Source organism: Heliangelus exortis, chromosome 3 (assembly GCF_036169615.1).
Source record: "Heliangelus exortis chromosome 3, bHelExo1.hap1, whole genome shotgun sequence".
Taxonomy (NCBI): domain Eukaryota; kingdom Metazoa; phylum Chordata; class Aves; order Apodiformes; family Trochilidae; genus Heliangelus; species Heliangelus exortis.
In genome coordinates this window covers 114653673-114672224 of record NC_092424.1, presented here as the reverse complement: position 1 = coordinate 114672224, position 18552 = coordinate 114653673, and the positions used below count along the sequence as shown (strand labels likewise).

At 49.4% G+C, this 18552-nt stretch overlaps 1 protein-coding gene across 2 annotated transcripts in view; it reads left to right on the top strand.

Moving 5' to 3' along the window:
• Window positions 1-17853, top strand: part of RAB10 (RAB10, member RAS oncogene family) — a 42736-nt gene extending 24883 nt beyond the window's left edge. For both annotated transcript variants that reach the window (XM_071742362.1, XM_071742361.1), the window contains 5 exons: window positions 3122-3182; window positions 10784-10922; window positions 13753-13842; window positions 14333-14434; window positions 17025-17853. In XM_071742362.1, the coding sequence (XP_071598463.1) occupies window positions 3122-3182; window positions 10784-10922; window positions 13753-13842; window positions 14333-14434; window positions 17025-17108 (476 nt within the window). In that variant the 3' untranslated portion in view covers window positions 17109-17853. The remainder of the gene's footprint in view (window positions 1-3121; window positions 3183-10783; window positions 10923-13752; window positions 13843-14332; window positions 14435-17024) is intronic.
• The last annotated feature ends 699 nt before the right edge of the window (window positions 17854-18552 follow it).

Sequence of the window (18552 nt, the reverse complement as noted above, 5' to 3'; positions counted from 1 at the left end):
TTCCTTCTGTGTCCAACTGGAACCTCCCCAGGAGCATCTTGTGCCCATTGCCCCTCGTCTTGTCCATGGGATTCCTTGGAACAGGGAATCTGCATCTGCTCTGCAGCCCCCCTGGAGTACTGGACATGGGCAGAAGGTCTCCCTGAGCCTTCTCTAGAGATTTTACCCTTTACCCTCTGGCTCCCCTTTGGTGCTCATTTAGGGTTTGGTGTTCATTTCAGGGTTTGGTGTTCATTTCAGGGTTTGGTGCTCATTTCAGGGTTTGGTGTTCATTCAGGGTTAGGTGCTCATTTCAGGGTTTGGTGTTCATTTGAGGGTTTGGTGCCCATTTCAGGGTTTGGTGCCCATTTCAGGGTTTGGTGCTCATTTCAGGGTTTAGTGCTCATTTCAGGGTTTGGTGCTCATTTCAGGGTTTAGTGCCCATTTCAGGGTTTGGTGCTCATTTCAGGGTTTGGTGCCCATTTCAGGGTTTGGTGCCCATTTCAGGGTTTGGTGCCCATTTCAGGGTTTGGTGCCCATTTCAGGGTTTAGTGCTCATTTCAGGGTTTGGTGCTCATTTCAGGGTTTGGTGTTAACTCAGGGTTTGGTGCTCATTCCAGGGTTTGGTGTTAACTCAGGGTTTGGTGCTCATTCCAGGGTTTGGTGTTAACTCAGGGTTTGGTGCTCATTCCAGGGCTGTTCCCCCCTGTCCCTTCTGGCTCCATGCATGGCAAGTGCTGTCCCTGTTCCTGAGGGCTGTGTGGAGGGGGATTCTCCTCCCCTCCACCATCTAAAGCTGCATGGCCTTTCCCAGAGAGGCTCTGGTATCCGTTTTTAAGTGCAAAGATTTTACTAATTTAATATTTCCGTGTCCAAATGAAGTGGTGGGTGCAGTAGAGAGAGCCCAAAGGAGTGGGCCCTGCAGACTGCTGAAATAAGTGTGCAGTCATTCTGTTTCAGCTCACTTGGTATAAAATGACCTTGCAGATACAGGAGGGAAGCTTTTGTGATTGCAGCTGCTGCCTTTGAAAAAAGTCTAAATATAAACAGGTTTTTGGAGAACTCTCAGCTCTGTTTCTCTGCTTTCCATTGAAATTCGGGGCTCTCAGCCTCTCGTTGCTGCCAGGGCCTTTTGAGGAGGTGGTTTTGTTGTGTTCCTGCTCCACTGCCTCTGCTCACAGTTCTTGTGGGCAACTTTGGGAAGAGGAGGCTGGAAGAAGCCGTGGTCCCCAAGCCTCTGGTGCTGTGGGGGAGCTGTGGTGAGGGCCTCATCCTGAGCCTCATCCTGAGCCCAGCAGGGCAGGGCAGTGACTGCACAGGGCACAGTTTTGTTCCTCTGGCTCTGCCTGGGATGGGAGTTCCTCACCAGGCACCCACAAGACTTTATTTGCCTGTTCTAGGGGTGTCTTGCTGCTGGACTAGAGTTACAGAAATGGTCTTCTGAGCCTTGGGTCTGTCCTTTGCCATGAAAACAGCTGCTGGGACACTGCAGGAATTCTGAGGGAAGAGGCACCAAGTGCTGCACTTTGCACTGCTGACACCCACCTCTTTTTATCCTGCCTTCAAGAGCATTCAGTATTTCACCTCTGCTTGTGCAGTGCCTCTTGCTTTTGGAAGCAGTGGGCTCCAAGCAGGATGATTTATTGTACCAGAATTAAGAATGAGAATCTGGGATATTTGTCTCAGCTAAGGTCTCCAGGGTGATATTTTCCTCTTCCCTGAGCCTTCTCAGGACAGCTCTCCCTCATCCTGCCTGCAGGAAAGCTGGGGAGGGCTTTGGACATGGGGGGGAGGGAGAGGACAAGGGGAGATGGTTTTAAACTTGAAGGGGAGATTGAGGTTGGACATGAGGAAGAAATTCCTTGGGGTGAGGAGCCCCAGGGTGCCCAAGGAAGCTGTGGCTGCCCCATCCCTGGCAGTGTCTCAGCCCAGGTTGGATGGGGCTTGGAGCCCCCTGGGCTGGGGGAGGGGTCCCTGACCATGGCAGGGAGGGCACTGGGGGGGCTTTGAGGTCCCTTCCAACCCAACCCAGTCTGGGATTCTCCCCAGTCCCTGCAGATCCCATCTTCTTGCCATCCCATTGCAGCTTTGCCCTGAATTAACACAGGAACTGCCTGGCCCAACCTTCCTCATGCTCTCAGGATGCTCTCTGAGCTGTGAGGGTCGTGGCTGCCCACCCGTGGCACCTCCTGGGGCTGGAGCAGGGATGGACCTGGGCAGAGGGAGCTGGTGGTTGGCTACCAACCTCTGCTGGTCAGTTGCCTTCTCTTGCTGCCTGAAAGCTTCGAGTTGCTTAATCCTTTCTGCTGATGCTGAAGCTTGGGGTTGGATGTCTGGGAACCCCACGGGGTTGTGTTCAGCTCAAGAGGTGATCTGGGGTTTCTGCTGCTTGCTCTAAAAAGCAGGATGATTTTTTTTAACAGACTGGAGTCTTGTCACGTGCTCTGGTGAGGGCTCTGACCCCTTTGGGTTGTGTTAAGCATGTAACAAGCATTAAAATTGTGACTTTAAATGTTAGTTTTACAGGTAGATTACTTGAACAAGGTGAATGGAAAGGAGAATCTTGAGGCATTTCTTGGGATAGGTGTCTGAAATGGTGATGGCATTAGGTATAAGGATTAGGTATAAGAGTAAAGAAATAAAAATTCATAATATTACATGTAATTTCTCAGCATCTGTCAAATATTGTGGTTTGGTAATTTGGGGGGGGGAAAAATCTTTCTAAAGAAGAGCAGAAACACTTGCTGTTTTGTTTAAAATGCTTAATACCTACCCAAACCCTCAAATTTCTTCTTTTTTGAAATCTTCCAGAAATAATTGCAAAAAAAAAAAAACAACCAACTTGATGATATTTCTTAAAAGTAAGCAAGAAACATAAAAGTTTTTACCAGCTGGATCATCTTGTGGTACCTGGAGGTGTCTGCTGACCAACTGTAGGTCCTTTGAGGCCCTTTTTGTGGTGGTCACCAGGCTCCTCTTGCTTTCCACCTTACTTGGACATCCTTGGTTTACCTGACAGTTCAGGAAAAGAAGAAAAAAACCCTCTTCTCTCTGGGAGCAGCTGTGAATTGATGTGGAATTGATTTTTTTTTTTTTTTCATTGTGAATAAATAGTAATTATTTATGTTTTTGTTGATTTTAGGGATAGACTTCAAGATTAAAACTGTTGAATTGCAAGGAAAGAAGATCAAGCTACAGATATGGTGAGTAAGAGACCCAAGAAGCTCCCAAATCCCTTCGCCCAGGGGCAGATTTTCACTTTCTGAGCTGGCAGTCAGGTATCTCATTTTGTAGCTGTGTTCTGTAGTTCCAGTGGTGGTAAAGCTCCATGTGTATTCCCCTACACATTCCTTAAGAAACTGGGGTGAGATCCTGACTGCTCCCTTGGACAGGCTCTTGGCACATCTCCAGTGGGGAGGGCAGGATCCTCACAGCCTGGGGTTTAGTGGGAAGTGTTAAAAAAACTGGAATTTTGAAGCGAGGAGCTGCTTTGAGTCTGTGACTATAAATTGACTGGTAGCCTTGCTTTGTGTCCACCTCTGCACTCATTTTATGGGGTTTTGTACTCAGCTGTGGGCTGCCTCAGCTGGCTGAAAGCATGACTGCTTTGCTGCTGCAGAGTCTAGCAAGGCAAAGCTTAAACCCTTCCCTTTTTGCTCTGCTGTACATGCCTAACTCAAGATTTTTCTTTTTTAATAGCCCTCTACCAGGTCAGGTCAGGAAGTTAATGCCTTCTCCCAGCCTCTCTTCTGCTTTGCAGGAGTTGCTGGTGCATTCTCCAGCTGTACTGAGAGTACACAACTTCAGGACTTGAATTTGTCCATTTACCCCAAACACACACACACTAATAAAAACCTTTTCTGGCCTGATAAAGTTGGTGTTTGTAGATGCAGATGGGTGGGTTCCAGTCAGAAGGAGGCACAGATCTTCCTCCAGTGCCCTAGGGCTGAATGATTATCCTTCCTTCCAGCTGTGTCCTGAATCCTTCCCGTTCCCACCCCTCTGAGCACCTGCACCCTGTCTCTGGGTTGCTTCTCCTCTCCCCTTCCTCTGAGCACCTCCTTGGCCAGCTTGCCCCTTGCCTTTTCTGCCAGGGCAGGGGTTGTGGCAGCTGAGTTCTGGTGTGCAAAGTGCCTGGCTGGTCGGAGAGGAAGCACTGGGATGGTTCAGCAGGGAGCCAGGAAGCACAGCCCTGTGTCAGGGCAGTGGTCTGGGGGTTGGAGAGGCACTCGGGGCAGTGCAGCTTCATTGATTCTCCTGCTGGAGGAGTTCAGCAGACTGAGGTTTTCTAACACTCTTTTTGTGCTGTGTTTTGCACCCCAGCAGGGCAGGTGCTGTGGGACAGAGAGCAAAATGTTGGGATGACTGAAGTGTGGGATTAAACATGGGAGAGCTCCTCATAAAATGGAACAGGGAAACGCTGGAAAAATGAAGCGTGTTTAATGTGTACATAGAGAGGCTGTGGGTGCTGTGGGGTTTAGTGCCTGAGGGAAATGAAGAGGGGTTTGGGTGAGCTGAGCTTCAGGAAATGGCAGCTTTTAAATGTTGCAAAGTTGGGAGGTTGTGGCCGGAATGTGCTTCTGGTTCCCACCGGTTTCAGATTTCACCTTTGAAATGAAACCTGGAAAGCAGAAAATGAAGTTCCCATGGCACTCACTTCTGATGCCAAAAAAAAAAAAAAAAACCAACCCAAAAAAACCTAGGCTTTGTTTCCAGCTTTTCCTGCACGAGGAGCTTTGCCCAGCCAGTGGTTTGGTGGCTGGGACACCAGTGGCTCCTGGTGCTATGCATCTATATTTAACCACTGCTTCCTGGACTCAAAACCACCAAATGAAACCACGGGTTTGTAGGAGTCCTGTGGTGGATCTGCAGAGCTGCACTCCACTCCTCCTGCAGCTTTGGTGAGCCAGGGCTGCCGTGTGCAGGGGATGTTCCCCTTCCACACCTGAGGCAGGTCCTGCTCTTGCCTCCAGAGTCTGGGTGATGCTTCTGGAAGCAGTGAGCAGGCAGGAGCTGATGCACTGAATGTGTCCTCAGGGGCAGGTGGTAGCACTGCTACTGGGACACAGCTCCACACGTGGGTCAGAAGATGACAAAAACCTTCAGTTAAGGACAGATGAGACCATGGGTGCTTCCAGCCAGTGTCACCTTGCAGCTGTGCCTCTGTTCCTGGAGCACAGCCCTGCTCAGAACTCAGGTGAGGAGTGGCCACTATTTTATTGGTGGCTTCTCCCCCTTGTCCCTTCTGTGGGGTTGCCCATCAGTCAGCCCTGGTTTCTTGCACACAGACCTCAGCTGCTTCTGGTCTCTAAAGAGCCAGGACACCCAGTGCAGTGCCATGGGCCCAGTCCAGCAGTGAGTCCAGAGACAGCTCCAGAGTGCCACCAGAGGATGGCTGAGGTTGGGAGGGAGCTCAGAGCTCATCCCCTCCAACCCCCCTGCCATGCCCAGGGACACCTCTGATCCAGCCCAGGCTGCTCCAAGCCTCATCTAACCTGGCCCTGAACACCTCCAGGGAGGGGGCAGCCACAGCTTCCTTGGGCAACCTGGGCAACCAGGGGCTCAGCACCCTCAAAATATAGAATTTCTTCCTCATATCCAACCTCAATCTCCCCTCTTCAAGTTTTAACTTGAACACCTTAACTTGAACACCTTTAACTTTAACTTCAACCCCTCCAGGGAGGGGGCAGCCACAGCTTCCTTGGGCAACCTGGGCAACCAGGGGCTCAGCACCCTCAAAATATAGAATTTCTTCCTCATATCCAACCTCAATCTCCCCTCTTCAAGTTTTAACTTGAACACCTTAACTTGAACACCTTTAACTTTAACTTCAACCCCTCCAGGGAGGGGGCAGCCACAGCTTCTCTGGGCAATCTGGTCCAGAGTCTCAGCACCCTCCTGCTGAAGAACTTCTTCCTCAGATCCAGCCTGAACCTCTTCTCCTGCACTTTCAATCCATTTCCCTGTGTCCTGTGGCTGGACACTTGGCAAGGACACCATGTCAGAGTCCAGCACTCCATGGTGCTGTTTTCTTGCTTCCCAACTCCCTGTTATTCTTAGGAGCACAGGCAGTTTGGTCTCACTGGTGCTGTGACCACCATCATAATTATTACTGATGCTTCCACAGATTGAAACATCTTTTTCTTTTTTCCTTCAAAACAGTGTCACTCAGCTGTGTGCAGAGACCCATGGTTGGCAGCATTTTGTACCATTTCCTGAGGATGAGGGCTTTCATTCCCTAGGGTTGCTGAGTGTTTATGGAGGAGCTGTGCTCAATGAGCCATTGCTGGCAGGAGCTATGGCTGAGCAGACCTGGCAGCCCCAGCATCAGGTTTCTGCATCCCTGGGAGTGATTAAGTGATTGATAACTCTGATTTATTTGATTATCCTATTATTTGATAGCAGGCTGCACAGGGCTCTGAGCAACCTGACCTGGCTGAAGATGTCCCTGCTCATGGCAGGGGGTTGGACCAGGTGAAATTTAAAGGTGCCCTCCCACCCAAACCCTTCTGGGATGCAGTGCCTGTGGAGCAGTTGTTATTTCCAGAGGTGAAAGGTAGATTTCTGTTTTTCACACTGAGCAAGCAGGAGAAGTCAGCTGTTCCTGGGAGAGGTCAGTGTGTTGGTGACCTGCTCCCACTGAGCTGTGGAATCCTCCATCACCCACACCTTACATCTTGTGGCTGGAGGAGTGTCCTTTTTTAATTTTGGTTTCATTTGATTTTTATTCAGCAACGAGCTCATTGCAGACCCAGTGCCCAGGGCTGTCCCTGCTGCCCAGGTCAGGCAGGGTTAGCTCAGCAGCAGAGCCACCTCAGGCAGTTCCCTCTTACACCCAAGCTCTACCTTCACCCAGGCAAAGCTGCAGACAGCTCCACTGGCAGGGACCAGTCAGACTCATTAATTTTCCAATTACCCTGTGAATTTCCAGAAGTTAACTCTTGCTCTGAGAGCTTTTGAGACCACTCACCAAGAGCACAACTTGAGACTCTCTTGGCATGTCAGGCTGATTTTCTGTAGAACAATTAGATATTTTTTTTTTTCCTGGACAGGTATTTTATCTGAAAAGCTGAAATTTGCTGTCAGGAGGTGCCTTAGAGATGTGCCTTTGTGAAGGAAAGTTTTTGACCCACTTGCCAAAGCTTCCAGACTGTGCCTGACATCAGCAGCACTGTTCCTTCAGTGCAATATTCTGCACTGGAGTTTTAAAAATACTATAAAAAGCAGTAGGACAGTAATAAAATCCTTAGGATCTGATTGTTTGATTTGAAAACCTTTATTTTGAACTATGGAGACCTGAAGGATCTTCACAGATTGTCAGATACAATCTCCTCTTGTTGCTCCAGTGTAAATCTTTCATAAACAAGTCATGGTACATATTCAGGTTCCTTTGGTCTCTGCTAGGTCAGCTGGAAAACTGTCCTAGAAATTCTTTTCTCTGCTGGTTAAACCTCTAATATGATATAGCTTATGCACACTTTAATGCTGGCATGAGAATAATTTAAGCAGATTTTTTGTTTTCCTCCTGCTGCTCCTTTCCCTGGTCCCAGAGGATGACTTTGTCTAGATGATCAGATTGATTTTGAGTTGGCCCCTTCCAACTCAAACCCTTCTAGGATTCTGTGACTCATTTTGCAGCTAAACCAACCTCTCCCTTCCCTTTTGTGCAGGAGAGCCTCATTTTCCTTGGCTGTCTTCTTCAGAGCCCTTGTCTGCAGTGGCTGTAGCTTGGAGAGTGAGCTGGCTGCCAGGGCTGTTTCTGGCCTGCACTGAGGATTTATTGCAGCTTTGGAACATATTCTTTGCATCCCAGAGGCTGGAACAAAAGAATGGGCAGACCCTGCCATTTGCTCAGGGTGGATTCATCAGTCATAGGCAGTTTGAAAACCATAACTCATTTCCTCTCATGGCTTCAGCTGGGTCTCTAATCTCACATCCATTAAGAGTTATCTCTGAATAATGAATGGAGGCTCCATTAAGAAGGGGAAAGGGCAGATATAGTACTTATTTCAAAAAAAAAAAAAACAAAAAAACCAACACAAGAGAGAGAGACACTCCAGGTTCTTTGCTTTTTCCCTCCCCAGCTTTTGTTTCTCCATTAGCTTCAGCTGCCAGAAGAGCAGCAGAGGACTTAACTAAGCCAGTTGTGGGTGCAGAGGACATGACAAGCAGTGAGTAAACAGCTCAGTGCTGCTGGTGCCAAATTGTGTAAAATCAGCTCAGTTCTCACAGAGGCAGCCACTGGCCCTGTCAGGAAGGAGAAATCACAGCTGTCCTGCTGCTCAGGCTTTTCTGGTGCTTGATACAAGCAAGTTTGGGGAGGTGACTCAGGTGAAGATGTGGTCAAGTGGGTACAAAACTTGTGGCAAGAGAAAATAAACTCTGTGTGAGTAAGAGATGGGATGAGGTGTTTTGTAGGAACCTGTCCTGGAGTTCTGTGGGAGGCAGTGTTTCCTTTAGCAGGTGGGATAAAGGAATAGAGAGTGTGGTTATTGTCTTGGAGGAAAAAGAGGAGGCTGCAAAGAATAAATTGGACTGAGTTAGTATTCAGATTGCTTTGAGCAGTTGGAGAAATGTCACTGGGGAAAAAGAAGTCTCTGTAGAGACAAGCACAGAGTTATCAAGGTCAGAATGTGTAATCAATTACTCACATGTCAGAAAATTGCTTCATCAGGAGGGAAGGGAGTGGGGTGAGCCAAGAGGCATGCCCAGGTCCTGTGGAGAGTGTTCTGTGTGAGACTGGAGCTGGAGGACTGACCTGGCTTTCACCTAGACAGGGGCAAACTGGGGGGAGTCAATAGGTGGGGCTGCCTATCCCAGCCCCTGGGCCAGTGAGTGAGGTCCAAAGAACCTGAGGGGGCTTGAGAAAATTCAAAGGAGGTGCAAGAGGGGTGTTTGAGTAAGCAGAATTCCATGTAGAAAGAAGGGAATTACCTCTGGTCCAGAGACAGGGAGGGACAGCCCTGACCTGCACTAAGGACAGCCCAGCTGTGCCATGAGGAGAAAATTCCAAGTGGGACAGAAAAGAAAGGAGAGAGGGATTCAGGCAGGAAGTGGCAGAGCACTGGAGAGCTTTCAGGAATCGTGTGGGTATCCCTCAAGGTTCTGCAGAGCCAGGGAATGGGCTGGATTGGCTCTTGGGGCTCCTGGCAGCATGGCCTGTGAGGCCATCTCTGAACCAAGTGGGGCTTAGGTTTAGGACCTGTCCCTTTGCCTCCTCCTCTGCTCTTTGCCCTCTTCCTGCTGTCTCTCATCTCCTAGGAGGAGGTAAAAAGATGGGGAGCAGGCAGCCTCAGAGCTGTGTGAAAAGAGCCAACCAAGAGGCTTTGAGAAGAAACTTGTTAGAGCATTTCCCCTGCCTCTTGGGAGCATTTCCTCCATGGCATCTTCAGACTTTGGGGTGTTTAATTTCCTCCCTATTTACCAACTGGCACCTTTCCTGCTCTGGTTTGTGAGCTGTGGGTCAGGGGGAGCACCCTGGCTTTCTGAAGCAGGGAATGTGTCCTCTCAGTGGTGACCAGTGGAGTTTGGAGACACCTTTGATTCTACCTCGTGTGAGTAGTGTCCCTGAAAATGGGCTGTAAACTTGTCACCTCCTGGAGTGATGTCCCCTGAAGGACACCATGGAACAGGCAGTTAAATCCTGGTGCTCAGTTTAATGGTGTGTGAGCTTGTTGAACCAAATCTCCTCCATTCCATCAAAGTTCTCAAAGTGAGATGGGAATATCCAGGCCATCATTAATCTTGCATGAGCAAGCTTCAGCATCTTATTATAGAAATCCATAATTTAAGGTTACACCCCCTAGAACTACTTTTCCTACACTTTGATCTAAAACTTCGGGAAGACACTTTTTTTAAGATCAAGTTAGAGCTTTGTAGAACTGATCTGAAAGCAAAGTTCTTGGCTTTAAGTCTTGAGAAAATGTTGAGTGATTGTCTTAATTTTCTGGGGTTTCATGGTGGTGCTGGCTGGAGAGGTGGGTCAGGTCCAATCTCTCCTGTCCTTGGCAGCATCACTGCCAAACAACCTGCAACTTTTTGGGAACTTTTACAGAAACTGAATCTGCTGGACCTGGGCCATGTCTGAGCAGTGATTGTGGTGTTTAACTTAAAATTGTAGGTGGAGTTTTAATGTGGCTTGTATTATGTTCATTTGGGAGGAATTGTTGGGAAACAGGAGAAGGGGTCAGGGACAGTGACATTTCTGGGGCTGCTCAGATGCTCACAGACCTCTCAAAGTGCTGTAGAACATCTCTTGCTCTCTTTTCCATCCTGTCCACTGGTGGTTGGCATCCAGGTTCAGAAGTCTTTGAGACACGTGGCTGAGCCATGAGGCTTGGCAAAAAAAGTTCTGCTTTTGGACACAAGTTTGAAGTTGTGAATAAAAATCCAAAGCTTCAAATGAACAAATTCCAACCATGACTTGGCAGTGCTGAGGAACCACCCCCCTGCTTTGGTGTTGAACATCTTGTGCCACCTTGGTTGTGTAAGCCCAGTTAAGGAGTGCAGTGTCTGTTGTCTCTCTCCTGGCTGACTCCAAAATGTGTTTAAGAAGTGAAACAATCCCCTTTAAACTAAAATCCAAAAGAGAAACTTGAAACCTGCTGTACCTCTGCCTTACCAGAGCTTGACCCCTTTGTTCTGCAAGTGGTCAGCTACATCTGGGGAGGAATGGACCTTCCCTGAGGCTGCTGCTGCTGCTCACTGGAGTGTGTTCTGCTCTTTGGAAGCCTCGTGAAGGATTCACATCCTGCTGGCTCCTCTGGAGCTTCCCTCTGACGTGTCCTCTGGTCTCTTCCCACAGGGACACAGCAGGGCAGGAACGATTTCACACCATCACCACCTCCTATTACAGAGGTGCCATGGGCATCATGCTAGTGTATGACATCACCAATGCCAAGAGCTTTGAAAACATCAGCAAGTGGCTCAGAAACATAGATGAGGTGAGTAATGTCATTAAGAGCCTGAAACTGAGCATGTTGTGACTTCCACAGTACTCAGCTTCTGGACTGCAGCTTCTGCTTCCAGCCTGGAGAAGGCCCTGGGGGTGCTGGGTGAGGAGAAGCTCAGCATGAGCCCAGAAATTACCCCAGGGCTGGGCTGCACCCCCAGAGTGTGGGCAGCAGGGCCAGGGAGGGGATTGTCCCCTCTGCTCTGCTCTGGGGAGCCCCCCCTGGGGTAAAGCTGTGTCCATCCCTGGGGTCCCCATCAGCAGAAGGACACGGAGCTGTTGGAGCCAGTGCAGAGGAGGCCCTGGAGCTGCTGGGAGGGCTGGAGCAGCTCTGCTCTGGAGCCAGGCTGAGAGAGTTGGGGGTGTTGAGGCTGGAGAAGAGAAGGATCCCATGGGGAGACCTTAGAGCACCTTCCAGTGCCTGAAGGGGCTCCAGGAAAGCTGGGGAGGGACTTGGGACAAGGGCCTGGAGGGATGGGACCCTGCGAGGGGGAAGGGTTTGCAGCTGGGAGAGGGGAGATGGAGAGGAGATCTTGGGCAGGGAGGGAGGGAGGGAGAAATTGTTTGGTTGGACTTGGTGATCTCAGAGGTCCTTTCCAGCCATGAGCATTCTGTGATTCTCAGGTGTGGGCCATGGGTTAGTGGTGGCCTGGAATAAGGTGATGTCCTGGCTGGGCTGGAGTGGGATAGGACAAGGGGGAAGGGTTTGGAGCTGGGAGAGGGGAGCTGGGGCTGAGATGGGAGGGAGAAATTGCTTGGGGTGAGGGTGCTGAGCCCCTGGTTGCCCAGGTTGCCCAAGGAAGCTGTGGCTGCCCCCTCCCTGGAGGTGTTCAGGGCCAGGTTGGATGAGGCTTGGAGCAGCCTGGGCTGGATCAGAGGTGTCCCTGGGCATGGCAGGGGGGTTGGAGGGGATGAGCTCTGAGCTCCCTCCCAACCTCACCCATGCTGGGATTCAGCAATGAGTTGAAGGTACACTTGAAACCAAAGCCTTTAGAGCCTGTAGCTGCTTTGGTTAAAAAATTGAGCTGTGTCTGTGAGGCTGGGTGCTGATGTCCCTCCTGCCAGGGTGTCTCAGGGATGAGCACTTCTGCCCACCTCCTGGTTTTAGATCCATGCCTCACCTCTGCAGCTGCTTCCCGGGGTGTTGGGAAGGCTGTGTGGTTACTGCAGTTTCACAAGGGAAGTTTGGCACCTTTAGGAAGCTTTTTAGTTACAGAAGCAGCTCAGGGGTGGAGTGTGTTGGCAGCAACCATGGGTGAAGTTTTCCTCTGAGCTTCCAGCCCCAGCACTGAGGCTTCTTGCTCAAGTGTGGGGCCGGTGTTGCCCACTCGTGCACAGTGTCAGCACAGATGGCATTGGGGTGAAGTAACAAAGTGCTTTGGTTGTGCAGAGGGTTGGTATTGCCAAGGATGTCCTCCCCAGGAGGGGGATTTTCCACGAGGAAGTTGGGAAGTGCTGTTGTCTGCAGGGAGCTCTGCTGCAGGGTGCTCAGGGAACAGCCAGGAAGCCTCGAGGTGTTTCCCCTTCACCCTGGCTAAATGCTTCCTCAGTGCAAGGTCTCAGGGTCTGCAGAGGTGTTTCTGTGCCTCTGCTCTGGGCTCCTAGGAATCTGCTGAGCTGCTGGAGTTCCCAGTTTGTGCTTTGGGGGTGGCTGTAACTCTGGGGAGGCACCAGAAGTGACCATTTCCAGGCTCTCTCTCTCCAGGTACCTCAGCTGCCTCCTGGCTCCTTGTCACCTGCAGGAAGAACCTGGGGTGATTCTCCTGGGGAATGTGCAGTGGGTCCTTACTGAGGACACGGCTCTGCTGCCTCTCAACTTCCAGTAGTAGCATTAAGTAAAGTAGTATTAAGGCTGTTGGAGTGGAAGTCAACTCAGATGAGACTTTCCAAGGAAGCTTCTCGTGGCAGGGAGCAGAGGACTTCACTTATCCACTGAAGTGATGCTTTCTGCTGCTGCAGAACTGTTCTGCTGGGTCTCTGGCACATCCCTCCCTCCCCTTGGTGGACACTGCCAGTCCCTCAGGATCTGCACAGCTCAGGTGCTTTTCTGCTCCCTCAGCATTCCCTGGGGAAGTGTTGGCACTCCCTCTGGCCTTACAAAGGTGATTCCCTGCTGTCTGCTCCTGCTTTTCTTCTCATCCTGAGCATGGTCCTCACTTCAGTTTTTCCAGGAGTCCCTCGACCTCTGGGTGAAGCTCTTGGCAGACAGAGCTGAAGCCCTGAGCTGACACACGAGCTTGCTCTGGTGATTGCAACACCAGAGGAACAGCAGAGCTGGAGTTTCCCTTTGGTAACTCCCCAGAAACAAAAATACAGGCGAAAGGGTTTGTTTATTTTTAGGGACTCCCCGGTGATTTGGCTTTGCAGTGGCTGCAAGTGCTGAGGACACTTACCTGGCCATGGTAAAACTGTGAAAGGAATCTTTAAACACCAAACCAGGAGCAGTGGCAGCTGGAAGCTCAGGTTTGGGCAGCTGTAGACGTGGGGTTCTTCTTTGTAGCATCATTTCTGTGGTGTCCTTTTCCAGCATCATTTCTCTGATGTCCTTTTCCAGCATCATTTCTCTAATGTCCTTTTCCAGCATCATTTCTCTAATGTCCTTTTCCAGCATCATTTCTCTGATGTCCTTTTCTAGCACACATAAAACCTGACAGCTCTGAAGTGCCAGGCAGGGAGCTGAAGCTTTTCCCAGGTCACTAACAAAGATTTGGGAGGTTGGCATTGTTGTCTAGGACTTCAGACAACCTGGGAATACCCAGGTGGAGTAGCTGCTTGCTGCTGGGTGGGGGGAGGTGTGTCAGCTGTCTCCTGTCTCATTTCAGCATGCCAATGAAGATGTGGAGAGGATGCTGTTAGGAAACAAGTGTGACATGGAAGATAAAAGGGTTGTCCCTAAAGCAAAAGGAGAACAGGTGAGTGTCAGGCCCCAAAACTGGCTTGTCAGAGTAAAGCCCCTCAGTGAGTGCCCTGACTGCCCACCCTCTCCAAGGGCTTGAGGTGCCAGCAGGGGATGTGCCAGGGAGCCACCAAGGTGGTTGGGGTCACTGGGGGGTTGCCAGGCCAGGGAATGTGTTCCCAGAAGCTGCATTGCAGAGATCTGCCACAAACTCACCAGGTTCAGCTGCAGTTTCTGCTTCCTTTGATAAATAAAGTTTTTTCAGGCATGCTTTAAGTTGTGACAGGCTTGAAGGGTAGCTGTCACCTCATGTTCAGACACGTGACTCGTAGTTTAATGCACTTTAATTTCTATTTATGAATCACCAAGCTCCAAATCTTTGTGACTGGCAAGAATGTTCCCTGCTCATCAGGTGCTGTTAATCCCAAGCTGCAGCAGCACCAGTTGAACAACTCAATGGTTACACTGACCTCCTTCTAACCCCCTTCTTTTCTCTTTTGGTTTAGATTGCTAGGGAGCATGGTATTAGGTTTTTCGAAACTAGTGCAAAAGCAAATATAAACATTGAGAAGGCATTCCTCACATTAGCAGAAGACATTCTTCGAAAGGTAGGTGCTTCCAGGATGTTTGTTGGAAAATACTGAATAACCTAACCTCTCAGCTCCCTTTTTGCCCTCAGTCCTTACCTGAACTGTTGCAGCTTTTGGCTTTGGCATGCTCAGACACAGGAGGCCCTGGAAGAGGAACAGGGGACACCTAAAGCATGATTGTAGGGGTGATGTGTGGAGTGCAGTACCCATCAAAGAGCCAAGGAACATAAACTTGTCTGGCCCTTAAGCTCCTGGTGGTGGTCTACATGTGCTTGGAGCTCAAATCAAACCTTCCAGGTGGCAAGGAAGAGAATTGTCCTTTCCCTGCCACATCTCCACCCACAGCATTGTCTGGGAGCTCCTCAGCTCCTGTTGGGAAGTTCAGGTGGGGTTGATAGATCATGGGTTGGAAGGGACCTTGAAAGGTCATCCAGTCCTCACCTTGAATATCTCCAGGGGTGATAAGGGGCCCTGCCCACCTCTGGGTCAGCTCTGTCCCTTCCCACCTTGTGTCCCATGATGAACCTTCTCAGCCTCCCCATTTCTTTGGAGGTTTTGTGGGAAGTTTGTAATGCAGCTGAGAGGAGAACATGGCTCAGCTGGAGGTTGGTGAGCCCACCCTCCTGAAACACCAAGTGTGCAGTGAGGCTGGGGGGGGTTTGTGGCCTGCACCTGAATCTCTGCATGCCCAGAGCTACAAGGTACAGCTCCTCACACCTTTCACACGTGGGAAATGCATCAGCTCCCAGGAGCTGCCACTCTGGTTGCAGGATTGAGCTGGGCTGGGTCTGTGAGTGGCTCCAGGGTTGGTTCCAGTTAGTTGGAATCTCATAATCCCATAGTCAAGGGCTTGATTTACCCATAACCCCTGTGCCAGCACATTCCTGCCATCAGGTCATGCCTCTCCAGCACTGGGACTCTCTGGAGCAGAAGAGATTTGGACTGGACAACTCCAGCAGATGTGCTTTGCTCCAAAATGGGGGTCCTTCTGTGCTCCAGATTAGCAGAAGGGATTGTCCCCTCCTGGGACTGTCCCCTCCTGGGACTGTCCCCTCCTGGGACTGTCCTCTCCTGGGACTGTCCTCTCCTGGGAATGTCCTCTCCTGGGAATGTCCTCTCCTGGGATTGTCCCCTCCTGGGATTGTCCCCTCCTGGGATTGTCCCCTCCTGGGACTCTTCCCCTCCTGGGATTGTCCCCTCCTGGGACTCTTCCCCTCCTGGGATTGTCCCCTCCTGGGACTCTTCCCCTCCTGGGATTGTCCCCTCCTGGGACTCTTCCCCTCCTGGGTTTGTCCCCTCCTGGGACTGTCCTCAGCCCTGCCCTCCACTGCTCTCCTGCCCCAGGGCTCTTAATGCTGAGATGAGTGAATTTGTTAGAAATTTAGTGCAGAGTCACAGAATGTCAGGGGCTGGAAGGGACCTCTGGAAATCATTTGGTCCAACCCAGAGAGGTGGCACAGGATGGTGTCCAGGTGGGTTTGGAATGTCTCCAGAGATGGGGACTCCAGCACTGCTCTGGGCAGCCTCTACCAGGGCTCTGCCACCCTCAAAGTCAAGAAGTTCCTCCTCAAAATCAGGAAGTTCCTCCCCAGTGTCAGTGCTGAGTCTTGGCAGAGGCTCAGGGGCTGAATCCTCTCACCACCCTCCTGAGCACACAGCTGGGTGGTTGTTGTATTTCTGAGCTGTTTCTTCATCAGTTTCTTGAGAAGCTTTGAGATCCCAGGCCTTTGGTAGGTGGGAGGTCAGGCCACCAAGTCCTACTGACCCTTTGGACCTTGACATTTTTATTTTTGGGTCTCAGTGGAGCTGCCTGAGGAAGAGGAGGGCTTTGCTTTCTCAAGGCTGTGCCAGAGAGAGCAAGAAAAGGGATCCAGAGGTGAAACTGCAGGGTTCCTGTGGGTGTTCAGGTTCATTTCCAACCAGCTGAGAGCAGGTGTTGGTGTCTCACCAAAACCACTTGTGCTTTTGCTGGGGTCTAACCAAGTTTCCCTCCCATGTGCAGAGGAGCCTGTTCTCCCTCTCGCTGCCTGGGGAGCTGCCCTGCTGCTTCACTGGAAGGCAGATGCTTCTGAACAGCCCCTCTTTATCCCTAAATTACTCTGTGTTTTTTCTGAAGGTCGTGAGTTCACATCACTGAGCTTCAGCTTGTGTCAGCTGCACACTGGGGTTTGCTGCCTCCACCACAGGCCAAGTGTCAGGAGTTAGAAATAGTTTGAGTTTACTTCGGGGTGACCCAAGTTCAAAAGTTTATGTTTTTTCACTTTCCAGCTTTCCAGTTGTTCTTGGTGTTAAAGAAAACAAAAAAACCCCAAACAACCCCACAAACCCTTTAAATTGGTTTTGCGTATTTCTGCTGGCAAGGAGTGGAAGGTTCTTTTCATTTTACATTTTACTGCAAGTTCTTGGTGGGGGACTTTAAAAAAGTTGGACTGGATGATCTTGAAGGTCTCTTCCAAGCAAAGACATTCTGTGATTTCTGTGGAGCTTTGTCCAGAGCTCACAGGAGATAAAAATCCTTGTGAGCCACTGTCTCTGCACCTCAAAATATTTCAGAATGTCTCAGGAACCCTCTAACTTTTTTTTTTTTTTCCACTTTTTTTCCTTGCAGACCCCTGTAAAAGAGCCCAACAGTGAAAATGTAGATATCAGCAGTGGAGGTGGGGTGACGGGCTGGAAGAGCAAGTGTTGCTGAACCTTCTCCTCTCTCACCAATCGCCATCCACCGCCCCTTTTTTCTCGCTGCAAAACAAACCACTCTGCCCGTTTTTAACCTTAAAAACCAGTGTTTTTGTTCCTCATCTTAACAAGCTCCTGTCTCCCTTGGGTTTTTCCGTTTAGGACGGCTTGCATACTCTTTAATTTTCTCAACAAACATGTATAGGAAAATCATCTCCGTGACTTCGTTTTTATTTTTGTTGTTACTTTGGTTTTATTCCGTGCCACCTCGCTCAACCCACCGCTTCATCTTGGTTGTATTATAGCCCCGTTCCTCCTGCCATTTGAAACATCTAGCAGTCATACTCTCTCAACTCTCTTCTGCAAATTGTATAAGAATAAAAAGTTAGAATTAACAATTTATTTTGTACGACAGTGGAATTTTCTGTCATGGATAACGTGCTTGAGTCACCGTGTTCTCGTAGACGCATCAGCAAAAAGAGCCAGGAAAACTCATTGTTTGCCTTGAGTCTGTGAATGGGGTTTATTTGTCCTGTGCCTTATGTGGAAAGGAACTTTTGTTTTCACTTTTTTTTAAATTTTATTTTAGTTTTTAAATCTCTTCTTCTGGTGGAAGCATGTGCAGGAGACATCCCATCCATACTTGATGACTATTTTAAAATACTGAACTCTTTTGTGATTGCTTTCTGTAATTGTTGGTGTAAATGCATCGAGGACTAAGGGTGGTGCAACAACAACAAATAATAATTAATGACATTTAATCTGCTGTGTCTCCTTTTTGGTGACCTAACCCTTCAGAACTGTTCCTGCTGCCATGTTTGTGGTTTTGTTTGTTTTGGTTTCGGGTTTGGTTTTTTTTTTCCCCTCCCCCTCTTCTCACTCGCGGCTCTTTCCTTTTGCCTGCATGCTGCTTTTCTTTGCATTTCTTCATGGTGTGATGTGTTAATTCAAAAGGATGGCAACCTGGTATGTTTGCCAAAAAAAAAAAAAAGAAAAAAAAATATTAATACAAAGCACTGATTTTAGCTTTCAAGGTAAAAATGTTGAGGATTCCTACTAACCTCCCTCTAGCCAGTGTCCGTTCACTAGTACCTCTCCTCTCTCCTCCTGCATAGCCGTTGGGTTTTATGATATGGAAGAGTTCTTTGCATGCACTAGTTTTTCTATGGAGGGTGATGTGGTTGTCTACTTTATGTGTATGAATATAACATGCAGTCCCCCCAAAACTGACAGCAGTTAACATGAACTTTTTTGAAGTTCTCTCTTACCCGTTCGCCCGCTCCGAGACGTCGTCCGCTGGCCCAGCCGAAGGGCTGAGTGCAACTAGGATTTAAAAAAGAAAAATAGAAAAAAGGAAAGAAAAAGAAAAAAAAACCCAAGTTGGCAGTTTAATTTATTACCTCCCTAAAAGTCGAAAAACTGAGCAATTTGGGATTTGGGTCAGTCCTGCCCTCGCTCCT